A 25,115-nucleotide genomic window follows, 5' to 3' on the forward strand; every position below is an offset into this window, starting at 1 on the left:
TACAAATTGCTCAGAATTGGCTAGTACATGCACTGCAGAAAGTACAGCCACCAGCAGATCAACCAGAAATCAAATATATAGAACGCTACTGTATGCGTAAGTAAGCTCTTTGTATTCTCCTATGGCTATTTTCTAGCCAAGTATCAAAGCACACTACTATGCCAGATGAGATGACACTGAGTTAGTGCCTAATTGAAATCCAACCCCTACTAAATTTTCCCACTTCGGTCTTTGCTATGGATATGTGCGTCACTAAGCGCAGAACACAGCGGTCGCAAGTCTCACTACAAATTGCTCAGAATTGGCTAGTACATGCACTGCAGAAAGTACAGCCACCAGCAGATCAACCAGAAATCAAATATATAGAACGCTACTGTATGCGTAAGTAAGCTCTTTGTATTCTCCTATGGCTATTTTCTAGCCAAGTATCAAAGCACACTACTATGCCAGATGAGATGACACTGAGTTAGTGCCTAATTGAAATCCAACCCCTACTAAATTTTCCCACTTCGGTCTTTGCTATGGATATGTGCGTCACTAAGCGCAGAACACAGCGGTCGCAAGTCTCACTACAAATTGCTCAGAATTGGCTAGTACATGCACTGCAGAAAGTACAGCCACCAGCAGATCAACCAGAAATCAAATATATAGAACGCTACTGTATGCGTAAGTAAGCTCTTTGTATTCTCCTATGGCTATTTTCTAGCCAAGTATCAAAGCACACTACTATGCCAGATGAGATGACACTGAGTTAGTGCCTAATTGAAATCCAACCCCTACTAAATTTTCCCACTTCGGTCTTTGCTATGGATATGTGTGCCACTAAGAGCTAAACACAACGGTAGCAAGTCCCCCTGCTAATTCCTCACAAAATGGTACTAGATGCAAATTAAAATAAAAAAAGTAGAACGTTATTGTAGCCCTAAGAAGGGCTGTTGGGTTCTTTGAGAATCACTCCTGCCTAACAGTAAGCTAATAGAACACCCTAACGCTTTCCCTGACCACCAGCAGCTCTCTCCCTAGCGGCATCCAGACACAGAATGATCCGAGCAGCGCGGGCAGCGGCTAGTCTATCCCAGGGTCACCTGATCTGGCCAGCCAACCACTGCTATCGACGTGTAAGGGTACCACGTCATGCTGGGTGGAGTGCAGAGTCTCCTGGCTTGTGATTGGCTCTGTTTCTGGCCGCCAAAAAGCAAAACGGCGGGAGCTGCCATTTTCTCGAGCGGGCGAAGTATTCGTCCGAGCAACGAGCAGTTTCGAGTACCCTAATGCTCGACCGAGCATCAAGCTCGGACGAGCATGTTCGCTCATCTCTAGTACTAACCCTTTATATGCTGCCAACACAAGCGCACCGCCATTAACATGCCAGTGGCGCTTTTTTTCTGATGAAAATGTGCATGTGAACCTAATGATATTTTAAAGGTATATGGTGGTGACACCAAATATGATTTGATTTAGTTTGTTTGTTTCATTTTACATGCTGATGAGTTACAAAAACAATTGCTAGTAGAACAATTTTTTTTTAATTCATTGTTTGCAGTATTTTTCCCACATTCGACTAAATAATCTTCACAATATTTGCTTTCACTTGGAGTGATACATGATGTCAAGGAGAGATGACTATTGCCAAAAAATGTACAATTAACATGGTTTCTAATTATGCATTCCATGAAAGTGTTAATGTAAGATATATATGGGATGTTGTAAAAAAAAGTTGCATAGATCTCAGAAACAAAAGATTTATCGTTGACGTGACTGCGTTTATGAGGAATAAAATCTAACTAATGATGAATACCAATAAAGATACCCTCTACAATCAATTGTAATCCCTATACCAATCAAGAGATAAATACCAAAAGGCAGTATATAGGATCTAAGTAGTTAATCACTATCAATATACAAATACCATATTGTTATGAAATCAATAGAAACTTTATTATACAACAAACTTACACTCCAAAAGATATGATAAAAACATAATTAAAACCACAGAAACAACAAAACAGAAGGGTGGTGGTCAAAAAGTAGTAGAAACAATGCATTCCACAATGGGATATCACAAAACAGGCACATGAGGGATAGTCAAATAGTAAATGGTAGAAGTATAGCCGATGCCCAAACCAGGGTACAATATAGCCCACAAGTGCCTACCAATAGGGTTCAAGTCACCAGACCACCACCACAGCACCCCGACGTACGTTTCACCGTCGCTTCCTAAAGGGGGCCTAACTAAGAAAGGAATCATGAGTTTGAAATAACTATTGTGGACCATGTACCGTAGGGATGCCCATTTCTATAGTTGTTTGAAAGCTTTTATGTCAGATTAGTGAAGTTATTGAACACAGTTTTACTTACTTTCTGCTTTCTCAATTTTTTTCTAGAGAGGTTCAATGTGTATCTTATGCCAACACCAAATCTAGACATCTATGGGGAATGCACAATGCAGATCACACATGAAAACATCTACCTGTGGGATGTTCACAATGCAAAAGTTAAATTGGTTATGTGGCCTTTGAGCTCTTTAAGAAGATATGGAAGGGACTCTACATGGTTCACCTTTGAATCAGGAAGGTAAGCATTTTGTGTTTTTTTATGGGAATTGGTAACTGTGGGTTTCTTCTAATTTACTTGGTTTATCTTCTTTAACCAAATAACCTTCTCCTTAAAAGGGTACTTCTATTTCAGCAAATAAATGTTTTTGTTTGTATAATGAAAAGTTATACAATTTTCCAATATACTTTCTGTATCAATTCCTAGCGATTTTCGAGATCTCTGCTTGCTGTCCTGCTATAAAAACCTTCTATGTTTACTTCAGAAATCTGACCACACATGGGCATGGCTCATGATAACCCACAGCTCTGATTACTCTCTGATACTAAGGAGCCACAGATCTGTGTGACCATGGTCAGATTTCTAACCACTGGAAGTAAATCTAGTTCTATCCACTGGTAGAATGACAGCAAGATCTAGAACAGCGTGAGGAGTATATTGGAAATTTGTATAACTTCTCATTGTGCAAACAATAGCATTAATTTTCCAAAATAAGAATGCCCCTTTAATGAACTTTAAAAATTCATCTGGCCCACTATATAAAGAGGGAGGAATGTAAACTTTCTAAAATGTTTTACCTGTATAAAGCTGCGTGTTGCTTACTTGTATATATCACTACTTGGGCTGTTGGTCAAGTATAATGATCACATTCCATTCCTATTCATTATTATCGGAAATGTTCACAATATAATAGAGTCTGCAACTTCACCCTAGAAATTCTGCCCATCTGTGTATTCTTCTACAAGGTGTTAACTACACTCTGTTAATTGTAGAAATTGCCGTCTTTATCCAATATTTTTGGAAATTATAGTAGCTAGCTAGACCATAATTGACTAAACATGTTTCTTAAGACTTGTGTATTGTAATGCAATATCTTCAACAGTCTAACAACCGTCAACAAGGCTAAAACCTAGCTTTTACTCAATGTATCAAGGTAAAACTCAACACAATATAGTGCCAACACAAATCAACAAAATTGAGTGAAAAAGCCCAATCATGTGCTCATGACCGCCAATGCGCAGCAAAAAGAGAACGGTCTTACCACAGTCTTGTTTCATTGGCCAAATAAACTGGAGTATTAGGGATCCTTTGTATCTGTGGGAGCAGCTAAAATCATTTGCTATCTAAGCTGACACCACAGTGCCCCAAAATCCTGCCCTTACAAGGGCAGCACCCAGATTCTGTCCCTTGATGACTCCGATTATACATACCCTGATAATCTTGATGTATCCTATCAATGCAATTGTAATGTAATAGACTTATGTTGAAGTGTAGGAGGAATATCATACTTTTTGTCTGAGGTCACAATTAATCCTTACAACCTGGATTGAACATATGTGTGTCAACAAACACATCATTTTTTGGCCCTTAAGCCCCCCAGGGGTGAAGCCCAAAACTGGATGAAGAAAGTTTATTGCAGTTTGGTATGCAATAGTAGGTAGAAAATATGTACTTATGATTGTACAAAGCAAAAGACTTATGTGAGGAGACTTATGCATTCTTGTTATGTTTTTCTTACAATTATTTTTGTATTGCACTGCACTGTCCTGCATTAAATTTCTCTTCCTTGTTTACTTTATTTATTGTTTACTTTAAAGAACTTTTACTTCTGAAGGGAATGCTTAAGTTGATCATGTTATAGAAACTAAATAAACCATAAAATAGATTAAAAAGCTATACGACTTTTTACATATTATGCAATTTCTGGTGTCTTTTAAGATCTAAATAGACCTTCATTTTACTCTCCCAGACTTGATGCACGTCAATCAAGTCCAACCTTTAGGATTAAAAAAATGTTTTTTCCCATAACCCGTGATATATTTGTTCTCAAAAAAGCCATCCAGGTCCCTCTTGAGCATGTACAAACATGTCAACCATAACAACCGCTTAGTCCCGTAGTCTCACTGCTCTTACAGGAAAGAATCCCTCTCTATGACAATGGTCGAACCGCCTCTACTCTCTGTAATGTCGATTCATATGTACATTGGGACAGACAGTAGGTGTTCTCCTTAAGGAGACAATGCCAATTAAGGCCACCTTAAAGGCGTGTGGAGACTTAAAGCCATAATGCTCCACTAGGGAATTCTGGGAAGAATGCAAATAAGTTTTCCAAGGTGTTAAATGGAAAACAATACCTCCTTTTGCTACCTTGAAAGGCAGCCCCCTTAACATCAAGTATGACTTACAAGAAGTCTAAAAATATGATGTGGGATTAAGCCAAACCAGTATATCTATTCCATAAGGAACAGACTCCCAACTGTAGACAGCACTGTTTCGACCTGATTGGGTCTCCTCAGTACAGCATAGGGAACTGATTTGGCTATGTGAGAGGCTATTGACTAGGGACAGACAGTAGGTGTTCTCCTTAAGGAGACAATGCCAATTAAGGCCACCTTAAAGGCGTGTGGAGACTTAAAGCCATAATGCTCCACTAGGGAATTCTGGGAAGAATGCAAATAAGTTTTCCAAGGTGTTAAATGGAAAACAATACCTCCTTTTGCTACCTTGAAAGGCAGCCCCCTTAACATCAAGTATGACTTACAAGAAGTCTAAAAATATGATGTGGGATTAAGCCAAACCAGTATATCTATTCCATAAGGAACAGACTCCCAACTGTAGACAGCACTGTTTCGACCTGATTGGGTCTTCTCAGTACAGCGTAGGGAACTGATTTGGCTATGTGAGAGGCTATTGACTAGGGACAGACAGTAGGTGTTCTCCTTAAGGAGACAATGCCAATTAAGGCCACCTTAAAGGCGTGTGGAGACTTAAAGCCATAATGCTCCACTAGGGAATTCTGGGAAGAATGCAAATAAGTTTTCCAAGGTGTTAAATGGAAAACAATACCTCCTTTTGCTACCTTGAAAGGCAGCCCCCTTAACATCAAGTATGACTTACAAGAAGTCTAAAAATATGATGTGGGATTAAGCCTACGCTGTACTGAGGAGACCCAATCAGGTCGAAACAGTGCTGTCTACAATTGGGAGTCTGTTCCTTATGGAATAGATATACTGGTTTGGCTTAATCCCACATCATATTTTTAGACTTCTTGTAAGTCATACTTGATGTTAAGGGGGCTGCCTTTCAAGGTAGCAAAAGGAGGTATTGTTTTCCATTTAACACCTTGGAAAACTTATTTGCATTCTTCCTCATATGTACATTGTAATAAATTCTCCCCTTAGCTGTTGCTTTTCTAAGCTAAAGTAACACAATTTTTAGAATTATTGTATTGTACTCTGCCCATTGCCCTAATAATCTTGGTTGCTCTTCTTAGCATTTCCATCAGGGCCTGGTAATCTGTCTTTTTTAGTCGTTTTGGGGCAGCACCCCACTTCTAGCTGGGTTAGGCACTTGTTTATCACTCTAATCTCCTGCAGCCTTTCTGGTTTAGCACATGTTACAGGCAGTATTTCAGAGAAAAGTGCCTTTAAGGTCTCCACCCTGAGCTTGTCCTAAGTTCCTGAAATCATTTTTGAGGACCTTCCACCTACCTCTCACTTTGTCATTACTGCCAATGTGGACCAAGATTGCTGTACCCTTACCAGCCCTTCCCAGTAATCGGTCAACCCAATCCACAAGATGCTGATCCCAAGCACTACGCAAACAAAACACTGGCCCGCATTTACTAAGGTGCTTGTGCCAGTTTTCTGGTGGACCTTGCACGTTCTTTTCGGTGCAAACTGCTTGCACTGGTATTTGACATATGTTTGGTGCAATTAACCCTTTTGTGGCGTGGCTGCACTACTCTTCATGCAACACAAATTTCTGCAATGAAATGGGCATTTTGGTGCTTAGTCTGACAAAGTCTGACAGAATTGTGTTGCAAGCCCTATGTTAAAGGTACACCAAAAAAGTTGTTGCACTCTGTCAGGGCACTGTAGGGAGCGCCAAATTAATGAAGAAAGTGTGCCTGAAATCCTGAATCCCTCTGCACACTACACAGGCAAACTGTGGGCCACTGTTCGGTATGCATGGTCTTCGTTAGAGATTGCCCTGTCTGTTACCCTAATAATATAATCTCCCACTACCAGCACCTGAACTTTATTGTGCTCCTATTTCAACATATTGAAGATGTTTGGCTGTGTGACAATATTCTGGTAGTGGTTTATTAGGACAATTGCTGATGACAGGTTCCCTTTAATGACTTGGCCCTTTATTGCTATTTTCACTCCCCACCTTCAAAAATATTTTTTATTTTTGCGTATACAGAGCTGTGTGATGGCTTGATATTGCAAACAAAAACACATGTGCGTCAATATTCTGTGGATTCGGTTTTTATGGCTTTCACTGTGCACTCCAAATGACACTTCTTTTTTATTCTTTTGGTCTCTACAATCACAGCGATATCAAATTTATACCGGTTTTATTTCGTTTTTATACATTTTAAAAACTTCAGTGTACAGAACTGAGTAGGGTGTCATTTCTTGTAAGATGAGCTGACATTTTCATTGCTACCATTTTGAGGACTGAACGACCATTGACCATTTGATTATTTTTATAAATTTATTTATATGTTTCAAAATGGCAAAAAAATGGCATTTAGGACATTTGGGTGCTATTTTCCATTATGGGGTCCAACGCCAGCAATAACTTGAAAGATTGTGGTGATACATAGCATGTTTATGATTTTTTTTTTTTTTATATAACAGCTTAGCCAATGATGCCTCTCCATACTTCCTTGTGACTTGTGACATACTAAAACTAACAAGCTTCTCCTTTCTCTGCAAAAAAATCTCTGGCTGCAACAGCCAAAATATCTGGCTGATGTCCCAGTACAGTAACCAGATTTATAAAATTGAACTGTAGTCTACATTGCAAAAAAAAGATGTATCTTAAAAAGTAATCTGCAGTTACTTATATTTGTCCTTTTACCTATTTTACCAGGGACACCACAGGTATTAAAGACTTTCTTTATATGCTTTTCTCAAAGGGTTGTACAATGTCAAAGGAAGAATACTACAGTATGTTAGTCCAAATCCTATTATCGTTTTATCATTTCATCAGACCAATGTCATTGCAGCTCTTAACAGAATTTGCTAATGTTTTTATTTTTTACTATTAAATATTTTTACTAAATTTATTCAAAACTAAGACTAAAAAACAAGAAATTTGTAAAGTTTTTCATCTTAAATTATACCTTACCTTTAAATGTTCTGAGCAGAGATCAGTATGTGAGAAGTTACACAGTGTCTAGTCTCAAATACCATATACATTTATTGGCACCATGTAGTTGCATCAAAATATAAGGGTCCAATAAACTGGCAGAGAAACCTCTTCCCTTTGTTTGACACCTTGTAGTCATTGCTCTTAGGAGTTTCAATACTGGATCACATCTAGCTCTGTTCTTGGCGGTTGCATGACATACTGCTCCACTCACCATGATCTTATGGGTACATTGAGCAGTACCTTATTATCAATAGGATATATATATATATTCATTATTTATTGCTATAGAATTAAAGTGGAAGCCAAAAATGCATTGCAAACAGAAAATAAGGTTGAAATACGTGTTTTTGGGGGGAGGAGGGGGTTTGCTTTCATTTTTATTTTTTATTCCACATGAAAATATTATAAGCCCTTGTTATGTTTTTTTCTGATACAAATGTGTATTTTTGGCCTCAAATGCTACACATGTCGAATAAAGTGATATTAATAGAGGTGTGATCAATGATAATGTTAGCAAAGCAGACCTCACTACCCTTTCATGACAGCAAGTCATCAACAAACCAGGACAAAAGAATACACTACTTACATGAAAAAGTCTATAACGAAAGTCTTTATTTCATATATAATATCTAAAAGACATTAAAACAAATAAGCAGACTAGAGTAAGACATGTAGACTAAAGAGAAGGTGACTGACAAACTGTATGAATAAATTATTACGGCAGGAGTGTATCCCATTTATATAACCTTGAGGAAAAAGATTCATGATCTAGACATAAAATGCAGACTTTTGGGGATTTTATGTGTATTCTCTTTTGCTTTGGTGTAGAAGAGAAAGTTATTATGCATGACCTCTTTTATTACACTTTTTTTTAGTATATAACTTGAACTATTTATATATATATATATATATATATATATATATATATAACTTTATTGCACTATACTAACTTGCTATATTTCCAGACAGTATCCTACAATATTACTCTTTGCATTCCTCTCAGTTTCATAATTGCTCTAAACACAAAAAGTAATTAACACATCTCTATATGGTGATTCAGGATACAGATTAGGTAATAGCTTTTGTAGTGTTAGGACGTTATCTTTGTATTAGCTATCAATGCTATAAGATATAATAAATGCATTATATGCAAAACAGACTTTCTCAGAACTGATGGCATATCACAGAACTGCTCAGGCAATCAGTGAGTCTTGGCTAATTTAGGCCACTGCTTCCACCGAAGACAGGAATTCTGGATAATAAAATGCAAATTAGCCAATGAGTACGCATTTCCGTGTCATTACTCAAAATCCCTGGCTATTGCACAAGGTCTTTGTGCAGCACTGTGTGATTACATGCTAAAACAGGAGACATGAATTAGAGGATAAGTGTTCTTTCTCTGAAATGTGTGCATGAAATGAAAGTGCCTATTTTAATCATATTTTACTTTTGAATGACAAATGGCAGGTTTGTTTCATTTTACTATTGATTGGTAGGCAGGCTAATTGTTTCCTGTCGTACTTAATATCCTATGATTCATTGTATGTTGTGCATATCCACTGAATGTTCATCTTCAAAATATGGTAATAATAAAATTAAATATGCATGTTTACTATGAATGCATTTTGTGGCACATCACAATATTGATATTACACAAAATTAGTTAAAATGAAAAATTTATCTCATTTAAATTTGGTTAATGGTTAATATGACTATAAAAAAATACTGCTCCCCTTCCTCTCACATGTGGTCTGTCACTAGGAGCATCATTTATCATGAGCAGACACATAATTGGCGAACCCGAATTTGATAATTCCCCAAACCAAAACCAAACCCCCACTAGTAACTGTTTAAATCACGGGGCCCTTGCACATGCCAGCACTAACATGTCAATGGTGCTAAGTACCAACATCATTGGGGAGCAGTGATCCTCCCTAAAAAGGTAGCACATCAGTGCTGGGGTTGCCAGTGTGAGGGTTGAGCTGAAACTGAACCTTTAAAGAGAACCCGTCATGCAAAATAACCCCCCTAAACTAAATATATTTTCATAAACTGCCATTAGAGAGCATTGCCTATATCCCTTCATTGTCCCTCTACATGCCTGTAAACCTAAGCAATGAGGTCCTAAAGCTGTATGCAAATGACCTGTGAAATGTCCAGTGAAGCATTAGCATATTCAAGCTGTCCACCTTATTCATGAGTGGGAGGCACAGCCACACCCCCAGTGCATGACTGACAGCCTGTGTAATGATGTGAGGCTGTATAATGATGTGCTTCCTGGTGCTGGTGGCCACGCCCCCTGCAGCCTGTGTGTGCATGTGTGTGTGTTTAGGAGAGATACAACAGCTCCAGGCAGCCATGTTACAGCAGAACATGTCAGATTCATGTGTAGCTGATGTCTGTATCTCTCATGTATATTAGGAGGATGCAGCATATCAGCAGATGCAGCACACACACTCACACACTAGCCATGCTTTACTATAAATTACACACAGACATGAGCAGGGGGAGGAGAGGGGAGGGGTAACAGGGGTGACATCACTGCCTCTGACCATGTGACCAGCCTCATTTACATGATAAAGAATAGATGATTTTACAATGAATAATGTATGAAATAACTAGATAAAGGCTGGGATGGGATCCTTGTGAGCTGCTCCAACAGGTAGTAGTGACAGGACTAGTGACACAGACCTGATGACAGGTGTCCTTTAAGTGTTATAATGACTAACTTTCTGGAGCTGTTTTGTTGAGTAGGGTTATATTATGATTGACAGATTTTACGCCAGGGCTCATGTAAATAAAATTAGCTTCTGAGTGGTAACATATCTTTTTCAGTTTCAGAAACTATGAGAGAAAATGTTTACATTTGACATTTCTTTTTCAGTTGATCTGTTCAATAATGTCTCCCCACAGACTACAAATCAGTACACCAGTACAATCAAATGATACTAAAATCATATAATGTTTCTTGGACAAGTAACATAATAACATTGAAAAAAATACAGTTTGTCCATAGAAAAAACCCAGCTACCAATGTATGCACACATATACATATAATTGCCAAATAATTCTCAAACATATGACAGACAGTCCTATATCTGTAGTAAACCGCTACCCATCAATAAATACTATGCCACAATAGCCATGAGAAAACATACAACTAAGAGTTACTACAAACCAGGGGAGGTCTGCCATGACATATGTTTCACTATATGCAAGAATTTTAAAACACTATGCATGCCAGACATCCAAAATATATATATATAAAGATAGAATAGGACCAAGGGGGATGTGTATAGGTTATCATGAATAACACAGAAAAATCTAGATTTACATGCTAAATACTCCTTTATTGAATATAGAAAACATCTAAAAACATATATTGGGGCTTATTTACTAACAGTCCACCCACGCACTTTCTTCGGACTGAGCGCAGGATTTAATTTTCAAATTGCAGAGCACGGAGCACAAGACATGGCGAAAGGCTAATACACAGGTGAGCTATTCCTGATGTAGGTGGACACTTCCTGGTTGTGACATCAGCTCACCCCACTGAATCCAGAAGAGGACAGCATGTTTGGCCTCTCTGAAGCATCTGATGAGTCACATGCTTGTGACATCACTGAAGGTCTTTTGCATCACACTATGTACCTTATATACTCGAGTATAAGCCTAGTTTTTCAGCACAAAAAATGTGCTGAAAACCCCAAACTCGGCTTATACTCGAGTCAAAAAAATAAATATATCTAAACTCACCTTTCCGGTCACCCCTGTATATCTTCTGTGCGATCTGTCCGGCAGGGTCTGGCAGGCTATATACACTGGGGCAGGGTCTGGCAGGCTATATACACTGGGGCAGGGTCTGACAGGCTATATACACTGGGGCAGGGGCTGGCAGGCTATATACACTGGGGCAGGGGCTGGCAGGCTATATACACTGGGGCAGGGGCTGGCAGGCTATATACACTGGGGCAGGGGCTGGCAGGCTATATACACTGGGGCAGTGGCTGGCAGGCTATATACACTGGGGCAGGGGATGGCAGGCTATACACACTGGGGCAGGGGCTGGCTGGCTATATACACTGGGGCAGGGGCTGGCTGGCTGTGACCAATGCATTTCCCACCCTCGGCTTATACTCGAGTCAATAGGTTTTCCCAGTATTTTGTGGTAAAATTAGGGGCCTCGGCTTATACTCGGGTCGGCTTATACTTGAGTATATACGGTACTTTCACATTATGCAGGATAGCTTGTTTGCACTTGGCCAACCTGAAGCATGTGATAAGTACCATGCTTGTAACATCAATACAGATCCTACATCCTTTCTCAACAAGTCTCCTGCCGTCTCTATCTGTACTATACGGTTTCCCATGGCAACTAGAAAGCATGGCAAATGGAGATTAACCTGGGGAACAGGGTAAAACTTCTGCTCGCTTCTACATAGTTGAAGCTTACTTTTTCTTAGTGCAGAGTTAGGCAAAAGTTTTTATACTTTAAAGTTGTACCTTAACTCCTTAACTACTTGGCCCTTCTTAGTTTTTTCACTTCCATTTTTCACTAACCACCTTCAAATTGCACTTCAAAGTGACGGTATTTAATATTCCATGCTGTATACTGGGAAGGAGGGAAAAAAATCCAAATGCTGTAAAAATGGTGAAAAAACGCATTTGCAACATTTTCTTGTGGGCTTGAATTTTATAGCTTTTATTGTGCACCACAAATGACAGGTCTACTTTATTCTTTGGGTCAGTGCTATCATGGGGATACCAAATTTGTTTAGGTTTTATAATGTTTTCATACATTTACAAAAATTAAAATCTCCTGTACAAATTTTTTTTTTTAAATTTGCCATTTTCTGGCGCCAATAACTTTTTCATACTTTGGTGTACGGAGCTGTGATGGTGTCATTTTTTGCAACTTTTTGTGTTTTCATTGCTATCATTTTTAGGACTGTGCGATCTTTTGATCACTTTTTATTGATTTTTTTATATTTTTCAAAATGGCAAAAAAGCACCATTTTTGACTTTAAGCGTTATTTTCCGCTACAGGTAAAACGCAGTGAAAAAACGTTATTATATTTTGATAGATCTGGCATTTTAGGACGCGGGGATACCTAATGTGTTTATAATTTTTACTGTTTATTTATATTTATATCATTATCATTGCATTTTTAGGTTTTTTTGTTATAATTTTTTTTTAACTTTTTTTTATTTTTACTTTTACTATTTTTCAGACTCCCTAGGGTACTTTAACCCTAGGTTGGCTGATCAGGTAGATAGATTTACCACCTAAATAAGTTGCTGAATAACATTTCCCATATGTCTACTTTACATTTTCATAAATTTTGAAATGTCTGGATAATTTATTTTGATATGACGCGGCTTACAAAGCGAATAGCGATTTTCCGTATTTTCTGAATTTACTATTTTGGGGATAAATACTGTTTTGAATGAAATTTTACATATTTAGCATCAAAACCCCCTATATTATCAACCCCCTATTTAAATCTGCACCCCTAAAACTATCAGAAACAGCTTTTAGGAAGATTGTTAACCCCTTGAGATCTTCATAGTAATTGAATCAAAATGGAGGTGAAATTTAGAATGGTCAAATTGTGCTGGGTATACGTTCATTTAGCCCTAAAATTTAAACATTTCCAAAAGATAAAAATAGAGAACCCACCATACAATTTGTTCTTCAATTTCTCCCAAGTACAGAGACCCCCAACAAGTGACCGTTACTTGTTCTATGGGTGCAAATGCATAGGCTGGCGCTGTGCCTGTAAGATGACGTCATACAGGCAGTGCTGGGGACCAGATTGAACCCCAGCACTTCCATAGCAATGATCGGCGCCTCCCGAAAATGGTTTGGGGGGGGCGATCGTGGGGGGAAGACCCCCCAGAGGCATGTTAGATGCTGCGGTCGCGCTGACCGCGGCATTTAATGGGTTACACACCCGCAATGGATCCCACCCCGATCGCAGGTGTTACACTAGAGTGCCGGCTGTTAGTTACAGCCGGCACCCCGTGTTTGCCGATGCCGGTTTGGCTCCGATCCAGAGCGGAGCCGGCATCAGCTCGGTGGTGGATATATCCGCCACTGAGCACTAAGTCACTGCGCTCCGTGGCGTACATATCGGTCACGGAGCGCTAAGGGGTTAAAGAGGTTGTCCAGGTTTTAAAAAAAAATATTTAATGCTTGGGGGCTATAAAACAAAAAAACTCACACCTCCTTCAGTGTTCCTGTTCTCCCATAGCACTGCTCTCACTGCCAGCCTTCCACGCGCCTGGCATATTATGAGTTTTATTGTATATCAGGTGCGTTGCAATGCTTGTAATGGAGGCGCCAGCCTCAAGTAAATACATAGTTTATCCGCAGTGATGGGTGGCATCACAGTAGAACAGGGCAGCTGGATAGGTGATTATTAATTGTTTGTTTTATAGCCCTACACAAGCCATAAATTTTTTTTTTAAGAAAATTTCTCACATATTATCTAGGAACACTATTTAGTAGAGAAGGAAAATCTGCGAACTGAACTCCTAAGCTCAGAAAAAGCAAAAATTAAAGACATTGAAAGGTTGTACTAGTTCTTTTAACCCAACCAAAGAGTTTGTTTTTAATTAAAAACAATAAGAGCATAGAAATAGTTGATTTAAAAGAAGAATAATTGGGGAGAAATGGACCCAGCTATAAATATGAGATTAATGTTATCCTATACAACTGTACTGTGTATTGAGGCTTTCCTCTGATGTAAGGGTGAGACATATTAGGCAGATGTTACCATACCCAATATTTTCTTCTCTGGAGTCTACATCTACTACTAATCTTCTTTGGCAGTAAACATGAACACTTGTTAAAGAAAATGTATGGGGGTTGTCAAGAAATTGCTAGCTGTTGGGCAAAGATACAAAGGACATACTGTATGGCAAGCTTAACCCAAAATCTTTAAAAACAAGTATAAGAAAGTTTTTTAAAGGGTTTACCGGTCAGTGTAAAATTCAAGAGTGTGGGCGGGGACTCTCTAAACAGCCACATTATGAATCCTCTAATGCCGTGAGATATTGTGTGCTGACAATGTGTTTATCAGGGTTCAGGTTTATGTACACTTTCATTTAGCTTATGAACATTCACTAGTATCTGACACAAAGAAAGACTGATGAGACAGATCAGAGATGATGAGATCCATGACATGCATATAACACAAAATTATATTCTCAGTTCTGCTATCTCACACATAACATACACTCTCAGCTCTGCTTTGCCTCACTCCACCTCCCCTAGATTAAAACCTTATCTGCCTGTAGCTTGTAGATTAATTCTCCTTATGCTGCTGTTTGCCGGCAGAAAGTGTCTGTGTGTGAGCTCGACTTGGAATGCAAGAGGGGGGGGGCAAGCAGAGAGGAGATCAGTTCAGTGTCAGACAGGAGAACAATGTGCCCTACCCAACTGATTTACGGTTGGATCCTGGGGCAACCGAAATTGTGTACACCAGAACTGAAAGGTTGGAATTATATCTGTTCATAACATTGACTTAGATAAAGTGTTATTTTGTTATCCTGAGTATATTTAAAAATTTTGTCTTCATGGGAATACCCCCTTAAGCATGTCTAATGGCAATGTGTTGCTGTATTCCCCACAAACATTTAGGAGACTTGGAGGATGATCCTCGTTTAAAGGAATTAAGGACATCTTTTATACATATCCTCATGGTATATGACTTGAAACACAAACACTCCAATTTCTGTCTACTTAATTGTGTTGGTAAATTGAAGAGGACTTCAAGGATAGCTAAATCTCCAGTGTTTTATTATAAATGCTAAATTTATACTATATTCTTTTGTAAAGATTTTTGTAAGAATACAGGCTGAGGGATGTATCCTTTGCAGATAAAATGTATTGTAATTTGGGTTACAGTTTTTTTTACAAATAAAGTAGTTGCAATCGATACGAAAAAATAAACACAGAAAGATATACACATATATTATATATTACTTTGCATTTTTCTAAACTTTTCAGCTGCCTGATTTGCCTTGTTTGCTTACAAATGTGGGCAGTACACAAAGTCCTTAACCCCTTAATGACCGCCCTATCGGGATTCTACGGCGGTCATTAAGGGTACTTCTTCTGATGTGACGCCTTTCTACGGCGGCACATCAGAAGAAGTTTGCAGGACATCGGGTCCTGCTTCTGCCGGGGTTCAGCTGTGTTAACACAGCCAAGCCCCGGCGCTAACACCCGGGATCGGAAAAGTTCCGATCCCGGGTGTTTAACCCCTTGAACACCGCGGTCAAACACAGACCGCGGTGTTTTAGTGTATGCAGAGGGAGCGCGCTCCCTCTGCTAGCTATCGGCATCCTGCCAAATGAATCGGCACCCTGCCGAGTGAGTCAGAGGCACCCTGCATGAACCGCAGGGTGCCGATGTCTAACAGGGGGCTTCAGCCCCATTTTAACCCCTTAGACACCGCGGTCATACACAGACCGCGGTGTCTTAGTGGATGCAGAGGGAGCGCGCTCCCTCTGCCAACGATCGGCACCATGCCGACTGAATCGGAGGCACCCTGCATTGATTGCAGGGTGCCTATTACCTTCTGGGGCATTGTAACCCCTTAGACACCGCGGTCACACACAGACCGCGGTGTCTTAGTGTATGCAGAGGGAGCGCGCTCCCTCTGCCAATGATCGGCTGAATGCCGAATGAATAAGAGGCACCCTGCATAGATCGCAGGGTGCCAATGTCTAACAGGGGGCTTCAGCCCCATTGTAACCCCTTAGACACCGCGGTCATACACAGACCGCGGTGTCTTAGTGGATGCAGAGGGAGCGCACTCCCTCTGCTAACGATCAGCACCCTGCATGGATCGCAGGGTGCTGATATACATTTTATTTTAGATGCAGAGGGAGAACAATCCCTCTGCTAACTACCAGCACCCTGCCATATGGATCGCAGGGTGCTGACATCACTGAATATTCTATTGAAATAAGGGAGACCAATGAAATTGGTCTCCGACCATGTGACCACTGTGAAAACCAATCACAGTGGTCACAGCAACTTGTTGCTTTCCAGAGTTCTGTCTCTCCTCACAGTTGTTACTTTCTCTGAGGAGAGAGAGAAGTGGATACAGCGACAGAAGAAAGTCACCCCAAAACATACACATATTCCCCCTTTTTTGTTAGCTAACTAGTGCTACAGTTAGGTTACAGTTAGGGTTAGGGTTACAAGTAGGGTTAGGGTTACAAGTAGGGTTAGGGTTACAGGTAGGGTTAGGGTTACAGGTAGGGTTAGGGTTACAGGTAGAGTTAGGGTTACAGGTAGGGTTACAGTTAGGGTTAGGGTTACAGTTAGGGTTAGGGTTACGTTTACAGTTAGCACTCCTAACTGTAACTTTAACCCTAACCTTAACTGTAACCTTTACCCTAACCGTAACCTTAGCTAAAACCCTAACCCTTGCTGAAACCCTAATCCTTGTTGAAACCCTAACCCTAGCTGAAACCCTAACCCTAGCTGTAACCCAACCCTAGTTGTAACCCCAACCCTAGCTTTGTCCTTACTGTTGCATTTTGTTGGCTGTTTTTTGTGTAGTGTTACACTACTTGTTTTTTCAGTGTTTTTTACGTGTAATTTTTTGGTTTAAAAAATACAAAAAACTAAAAAAAGAAAAACTAAAAAAAAAACATATATAGTTAGGTAGTGTCATAAGTGTCATTTTTTCCGTTCTTGTGAGTGCAGTTTTTTTGTGTGTAGTTACATATCAGTTTTTTTGTGACAAAAAGTTTTACTACACGTGTACTATGGCTCGTCAAAGGTACACGGTGGAGCAAGCATACGCCATGTTATGTTCAGACTCTGAGAGCGACACAGAAACGGCGTCTGAGGTGGAAATGCTTTTTAGCAGTGACAGTGATGACAGTGATGCACTCTCTCTAACTGCTAGCGCCACTGTAGCATCCACAAGCACAGGGCGTGTTGGAGGAGAGCCGCAAAACACAGATCACTCTTCACAATATATGGAGTGGCTACCCACCGAGTCCTTTTCCCCTAATATCCCTGATTTTACATCCACACCAGGGATAAATATAAATGTAGAAAATTTTACCCCCCTAGAATTTTACAAAACGTTTATAACGGACGAAGTTTTGGAGCATATTGTCATCCAAACGAATCTTTATGCTCGGCAGTTCCTGACCGAAAATCCAGCTTCCTCCTATGCAAGAAACTGGACCCCCACAAGGATTGAAGAAATCAGAAAATTGTTGGGGCTCATACTGAATATGGGTTTGGTAAAAAAGCCCTCAATTCGATCTTACTGGGCAACAAACCCCACACATGCAACACCAATTTTTTCTGCGGTAATGCCCAGAAGTAGATTTGAGGTGCTTATGCGCTTTCTCCACTTCAACGATAACCAGCAGGCCCCCCTTTCCAGTGATCCTAGCCGTGATCGCTTGTTTAAAATACGTCCCCTTATAACTTTTCTGGAGGAGTCATTTAAGTCGGCGTACATCCCAGAAATAAATGTGGCGGTAGACGAATCCCTTATGAGTTATAAGGGTAGGCTCTCATTTCGCCAGTTTATCCCATCCAAAAGGGCGAAATATGGAATAAAGGTGTATAAGTTATGTGAAAGCGGTACTGGGTACACCTTTGCCTTCCGCGTATATGAAGGCAAAGACCGCGATATAAACCCCCCAGGATGCCCCAGTGACATAGGTTGTAGCGGAAAAATCGTATGGGACTTGATGCGGCCTCTGTTAAATAAGGGGTATCATCTATACACTGATAATTTTTACACCAGTGTCCCCTTGTACAAGCACCTGCATTCTGCTGCTACAGGGGCTTGTGGAACTATCAGGAAAAATAGAAGGGGCTTGCCGCAAGAGCTTTTGAGAACGCGCCTAAGAAGAGGGGAATCAAGCGGTCTTTGCAGTGAAAACATCCTTGCAATTAAATATAATGACCGCAAGGATGTCTTTCTCCTGTCCACCCTCCACCCAGACACAAAAGTGACAGTGAGAGAACGTGGTTCCACCTCTGATAAAGAAAAGCCGGTCTGCGTCACAGAATACAATAAACATATGGGGGCGGTCGATTTGGCTGATCAGGCACTACAGCCATACCTGGTGCAAAGAAAATCACGCACCTGGTACAAAAAGGTTGCTATCTACTTGATGCAAGTGGCTGCATATAATTCTTTTGTGCTGTATAAAAAATCTAACGGTCAGGATTCTTTTTTTAAATTTCTAGAAAATGTGGTTGAGAACCTTTTATTTCAGTCTCCTGAGCCCACTGTCAGCCATGAGCCAGAAGACGTCCGACGTCTTGTGGAGCGTCATTTTATGCACCCTGTGCCAACAACCCCGCATAAGAAATATCCACAAAAGCGTTGTAGAGTATGCAGCAAGAATGGCATACGAAGGGAGACGCGATTTTATTGCCCTTCCTGCCCCTCTAATCCAGGTCTCTGCAACTATCCCTGCTTTGAAGTTTTCCACACTGTCCCACATTATTAAAAAATGTTTAATCACCGTTTACTTTTAGGGAGAGTTAAAGTTTTTTGGGTGCATTGGCAAATTTGAATTGTGGCAGAAATTTATCATTTTTAAAAAATTCCAAATATCCCTTATACCCCTTGATGAATACTATATGTGCACGGAATGCTGTGCACTGAAATTGTGCCATTACAGAAACATTTTTAATGTGCATAATTTCTTTCACATTGATTTTTGAAAAGCACATATTCAGTAAAATTAACTACACCTCTTGATAAAATTACACAAGGGTGTAGTTTTAATAACGTGGTCATTCAATGGGGAATTAATTTTTTTAAATTTCGTCTCCCAGCATTTGCAATAGCTTTTTTGGGGAAAAAAATGTTTCTTTCCTTTTTGCAGTCTAATTCTGCAAAAAATGCTCAGTATACCCATTTATAAATTCATTTGGGGGTATAGTTTGCAAAATGGGGTCACTTGTTTGGGGGTTCCGCTGTCCTGGCATTCCAGGGGCTCTCCAAATGCCACATAGCGCCTGATAACAATTCCAGCCAAATGTGCTTCTGAAACTCAAATGGCACTTTATTCATTGCAAGCCATGCAGTGTGCGCCCCTGGCACTATGAAGCCACAAAAGTGGCATTTCTGTAAGCAGGAGAAATTGGGCAAACCATTTAGGACATATTTTGTATTGTAACCTCTTGTGAAAAATGAAAAATTTGGGGTTAAAATAGCTTTTTTGGGGAAATTTTTTTTTTTCCGTTTTGTAGTCTAATTCTGCAAAAAATCAAAAGGTGAAAATGCTCAGTATACCCATTTATAAATTCATTTGGGGGTATAGTTTGCAAAATGGGGTCACTTGTTTGGGGGTTCCGCTGTCCTGGCATTCCAGGGGCTCTCCAAATGCCACATAGCGCCTGATAACAATTCCAGCCAAATGTGCTTCTGAAACTCAAATGGCACTTTATTCATTGCAAGCCATGCAGTGTGCGCCCCTGGCACTATGAAGCCACAAAAGTGGCATTTCTGTAAGCAGGAGAAATTGGGCAAACCATTTAGGACATATTTTGTATTGTAACCTCTTGTGAAAAATGAAAAATTTGGGGTTAAAATAGCTTTTTTGGGGAAATTTTTTTTTTTTTCCGTTTTGTAGTCTAATTCTGCAAAAAATCAAAAGGTGAAAATGCTCAGTATACCCATTTATAAATTCATTTGGGGGTATAGTTTGCAAAATGGGGTCACTTGTTTGGGGGTTCCGCTGTCCTGGCATTCCAGGGGCTCTCCAAATGCCACATAGCGCCTGATAACAATTCCAGCCAAATGTGCTTCTGAAACTCAAATGGCACTCTATTCATTGCAAGCCATGCAGTGTGCGCCCCCGGCACTATGAAGCCACAAAAGTGGCATTTCTGTAAGCAGGAGAAATTGGGCAAACCATTTAGGACATATTTTGTATTGTAACCTCTTGTAAAAAATGAAAAATTTGGGGTTAAAATAGCTTTTTTGGGGAAATTTTTTTTTTTTCCGTTTTGTAGTCTAATTCTGCAAAAAATCAAAAGGTGAAAATGCTCAGTATACCCATTTATAAATTCATTTGGGGGTATAGTTTGCAAAATGGGGTCACTTGTTTGGGGGTTCCGCTGTCCTGGCATTCCAGGGGCTCTCCAAATGCCACATAGCGCCTGATAACAATTCCAGCCAAATGTGCTTCTGAAACTCAAATGGCGCTCTATTCATTTCAACCCCCGCCATGTTCCCCTACAGCTGTTTAGGGTCACACATATAGTATTAATATATTTTAAAAAAATTGGGTAACAAACTTTGTTGTCCATGTTCTAATTTAACCTTTTGTGAGTTTGTAAATTTTGGGGGTAAATGAAAAGGTTGTTAAAAAATTTTGAAATTTCTAAATTTTATCACTATTGGGTTTTAACTTTTGTGAAATACTTAAAGGGTTAACAAACATTCTACATGTTTTTTTTAATAGTTTAAGATGTGCAGTTTTGAAAAACCTTAGATTTTTTGGAAATTTTTTGATATTTGGGCATTACAAATCACTTTCACAACTGCATTGTTCCCTATAAAAATGGCTTTTGAAATTTTATTAAGAATGTGGAAAATTTCTGTTCAACTTACATCCCTTCTAACAACCTCATAGGATAAATGGATAGTTGAAAAAGATAAGCCAACATAAAGCAGACATATGATAAATGTTAATTACTTAATTACTTGGGGGGTATGAATATTTGTGTGAAAAGCTGAAAATTTCCCACTTTGAAAATAGCATTTTTTTCCAAATTTTCACCAAATTCACTCTGTTTTCATAAATAAATGTAAAATATAACGCTCATTTTTTTTTATGAACAGAAAGTTAAATGTGTCATGAAAAAACAATATCAAAATCACCTTGGTAAATTAAAGTGTTCCGAAGTTATTATCATCTAAAGTGATGCATGTCAGATTTGTAAAATAGAGCCTGGTCATTGAGCTGAAAACAAGTGTCGGTGATAAGGGGTTAACATCCATTGAGGCTTTGTGTTTGCAGGCAAGTCATGAAGCCAATTTTTGCTACACACCCTTTAACTTTGTGTGTTGACAGATGTTACTCTTTGAAGGCTGTGCACATCATATCAAAGTATATATATTCCACAGAGGCATAAAGGACATTAAAACAAGCAAATAATCAGAAAAGGACTCCCTACTTTTTCTTTCCCTTTTCTGGGATAGTATAATTAAACATGCCATTGTAAACTGCTTCCTATGCCTAGAATCCATTTTGTATGGATGAGAATGCATTACCCATGCTGTTTATTGAACCATGAAGATTGCTGACTTTGGAATAACTACTAAGGCACAGTTCTTAGAAAATTCTCTCCTTTTATGTGACCCAAGGTTGATATATTAATTTTCTCAATAGAAGATACACAGATGCCAGGGTTATTTGAAGCTGAAAGTGCAACCTTTGCTGCAGGCAGTACATCTGACAAATATCTTTCATTTGTCTGCCATTCTTCTGCAGGCCAGCTTGGTGGTGGTGAGAGATGTCGCAGTCAATTAACCTATATAGTGGAAAAATAAACTATTTCCTTTGGTTCATCCTCCTATTGCATGAGTCATTTGAATGTCACAAGCAGATTTTCTACATAGTTTTTTTTTTTTGCTAGCATGTTTCTTATGACGCTGTATGTCATATGGTAATCCATATGTTTTACATTACATTGAGCCAATTACTTAATGGGCCTTGTTAAAACATAATGCCTGTTATTGAACCAAGGAATATGAATTCCCACAGCAAGTTCCTATATTGCTTTCAGCAGCTGTATACTTCTATTTGTTACAAAGCTGATGGAACACACAGGAAAATATGTTTGCTGAAATAAAAATAAGCTATGACCAATTGAAATTAGTTGCTTTCCTCTTTATTAGAAATAATACTTATTGCATTATTAGTATACAGTAGTGGTGTAGTCGCACTACAGGCAAAGCCCTTTAATTTCTCTATACTACCAGTGGTTTATGTGGTGGTTTCTTTCATTTGCTCTTAGCAAGCAGGGGTAATCATCAAAGTCAGCCAGCGTGAATCATAGACTTGGCAGAAATGTCCATCATTTTAATTCATGGTCTGTATTGGAGCTCCAAGTATAAAAGTTAAATACTCCCTTTAAAACAAATATGCCATCTTTCTCTTATATGTGTATATGAATTTAGATAATTATACCAGTGCATATTGATCAAATATGTCAGCTAGCATAACTTTTTGGTATTTGTTTTGTCTACTCGTTGTATTCATACTCTTAATGTAGTTTGAGGACTTTTAAGTGACAATTCATTGTCATAAAACTAACATCTAATGTATCAATTTTAAGTGTCAGATATTGCTACAGTTTGGAATTTAAATGAAACATCTGGCATGAAGGATTATCTGAAGGATTATAAAGCCATCACAAAACAGCTCATGCATAAAAAAACAGAAGCCTCAACATTGAGTAAATGATATTCTTAACAGACAGCTTTGCATTCATCTCCCCTTTTCTTTCAACAAGTCAGAAATAAACTTTAGACTGTAATTATTGGCCATGGGGGTCACTGCTCATAATCTATAGTTTAAAAAGGGTGAAATTAGGAAATGCGATAAAAAAAAACAATAACACCTGGTAAATCTGGGTCCCGTCAGTTGAAAGTAGTGACATTCAATTATATTACTAAGGGCACTTTCACATTGGCTTTGTTTTTCACATCCGTGGTTCAGTGATTTTTTTTTTTCACTGATCCATTGTCCATGGAAATTTTTTTTAAACATATCCGATTTTTTTCACTGATGCAGATCACGGAAGGCAATAGAAGTCTATGGGTTTGCAAGAAACACTGTTGAAAAATCAGTTTATTTTCACTGATGAGGCAGAGAAAGACATCACAGACACAAAACAGAACCAAAAACCCAGACACAATTGAGACAAAACGCATTGGATGTTCAACACCAACGCTGATGTGAAAGAAGCCTAATGCTGATAATTGTTGGCCTAAGTCAGTGGTGGCGAACCTATGGCGCGAGTGCCAGAGGTGGCACTCAGAGCCCTTTCAGTGGGCACCCAGGCCATCACCAGAGAGGACTCCAGGTCCTCCTGCATCGGCCCTGACAATTCTTCCTGTTTATGGGACCCTGGAGGGACTCTAAAATGATCATCCAAATTTCTTTTATTTTCTGATTTGTTGGTGTCCTCAGGGTACGGTTATGAATGAAAGATGTGACAGAGCAGGAGTATAAATCACAAATAAAATTTTTGTGTTGGCACTTTGCGATAAATAAGCGGGTCTTGGTTGTAGTTTGGGCATTCGGTCTCTAAAAGGTTCGCCATCAATGGCCTAAGTGGTCTCATGCTATAGATGATATCATAATCCTTGTGGCCAGTGATAGGCTAAAGCAGTCAAGAGGGAATATGTCTGCAAAATGTGTACTGTAAAATATATATATACTGCATGTCAACTTGAAGAACACATTTATGTCAATTGCTCCACAGATCTAGCCATATTGCTTCCCATACTTTGGCTTCCATAACTGAAATCTTTATATAAAAGAGGTGTGTCTAAAATGTTGTAAAATGTACCCAAATGTACTAAAAAAGTTATGAAATGAATGGTTCGGCTCATCCGATTCTCCAACACAAATTCATGTGAATGGTACCGAGTCCAGAGACAATTATAGATCAGAGAAAAGAAATTTTGTTCCTTTATTTCTTCAGTATAAAAATGTGGCCTAGTAAGGCTAGATTTATAACAAAAAATCTCACGCTGTTAAAAGGGTAGAGTAGGTATGATAGTATCATGCCAGGACAGATATGTGTCAAGTACAGAATTACATACCTCATTTGATTGCTGCTCACCAGTCAAAAAGATATGTCCTTTGAAAGGTATTTAGGTAAATTGATCTCTTTTATACTCAAATGGTACATAAACAGTTTATCTTCACGCACTTACAGGGCCGTTACTTTCAAGATTTCCACAGATTCAAAAAAACAACAAGGGCATTCATTATTTTTACTTGGTGACCAGTCCTCTTTACAAATATGGCAAATGCATCACACAGTTTATGAATAGTGCACGTCGATGCAGTCTCCATTGATACTGATTTCACAATATTCTAGTTTAATAAATCCCAACTTATTAGATGAAATAATAACAAAACTCTCAAATATGAGTAATGCACAATACAAGCACAACGCCTGAGTAACTACAAATAGATATATGATATTTTTCTTAGCAGTTTTTTAATGCAATAATGTAACAATAATAACCATCATGTGACATACCTAAACATGTCCAGCCTTAGCCTATATACGCACCACTGTGCAATGGTATGTAAGGTCTGTATGTAGAGGGCTCACAGGTTGAGCTCTTACCATTCAGGGCAGG

The 25,115-nt window shown here is 39.0% G+C and overlaps 1 protein-coding gene across 2 annotated transcripts in view; it reads left to right on the forward strand.

Annotated features, from left to right (window-relative positions):
* The window catches only part of DOK6 (docking protein 6), a 329,352-nt gene that overhangs the window by 165,910 nt on the left and 138,327 nt on the right, over positions 1-25,115 (forward strand). For both annotated transcript variants that reach the window (XM_072152306.1, XM_072152307.1), the window contains exon 5: positions 2,385-2,574. In XM_072152306.1, coding sequence (XP_072008407.1) covers positions 2,385-2,574 — 190 coding nt within the window. The remainder of the gene's footprint in view (positions 1-2,384; positions 2,575-25,115) is intronic.

The sequence above is a fragment of the Engystomops pustulosus genome, chromosome 5, assembly GCF_040894005.1.
Source record: "Engystomops pustulosus chromosome 5, aEngPut4.maternal, whole genome shotgun sequence".
Lineage (NCBI taxonomy): Eukaryota > Metazoa > Chordata > Amphibia > Anura > Leptodactylidae > Engystomops > Engystomops pustulosus.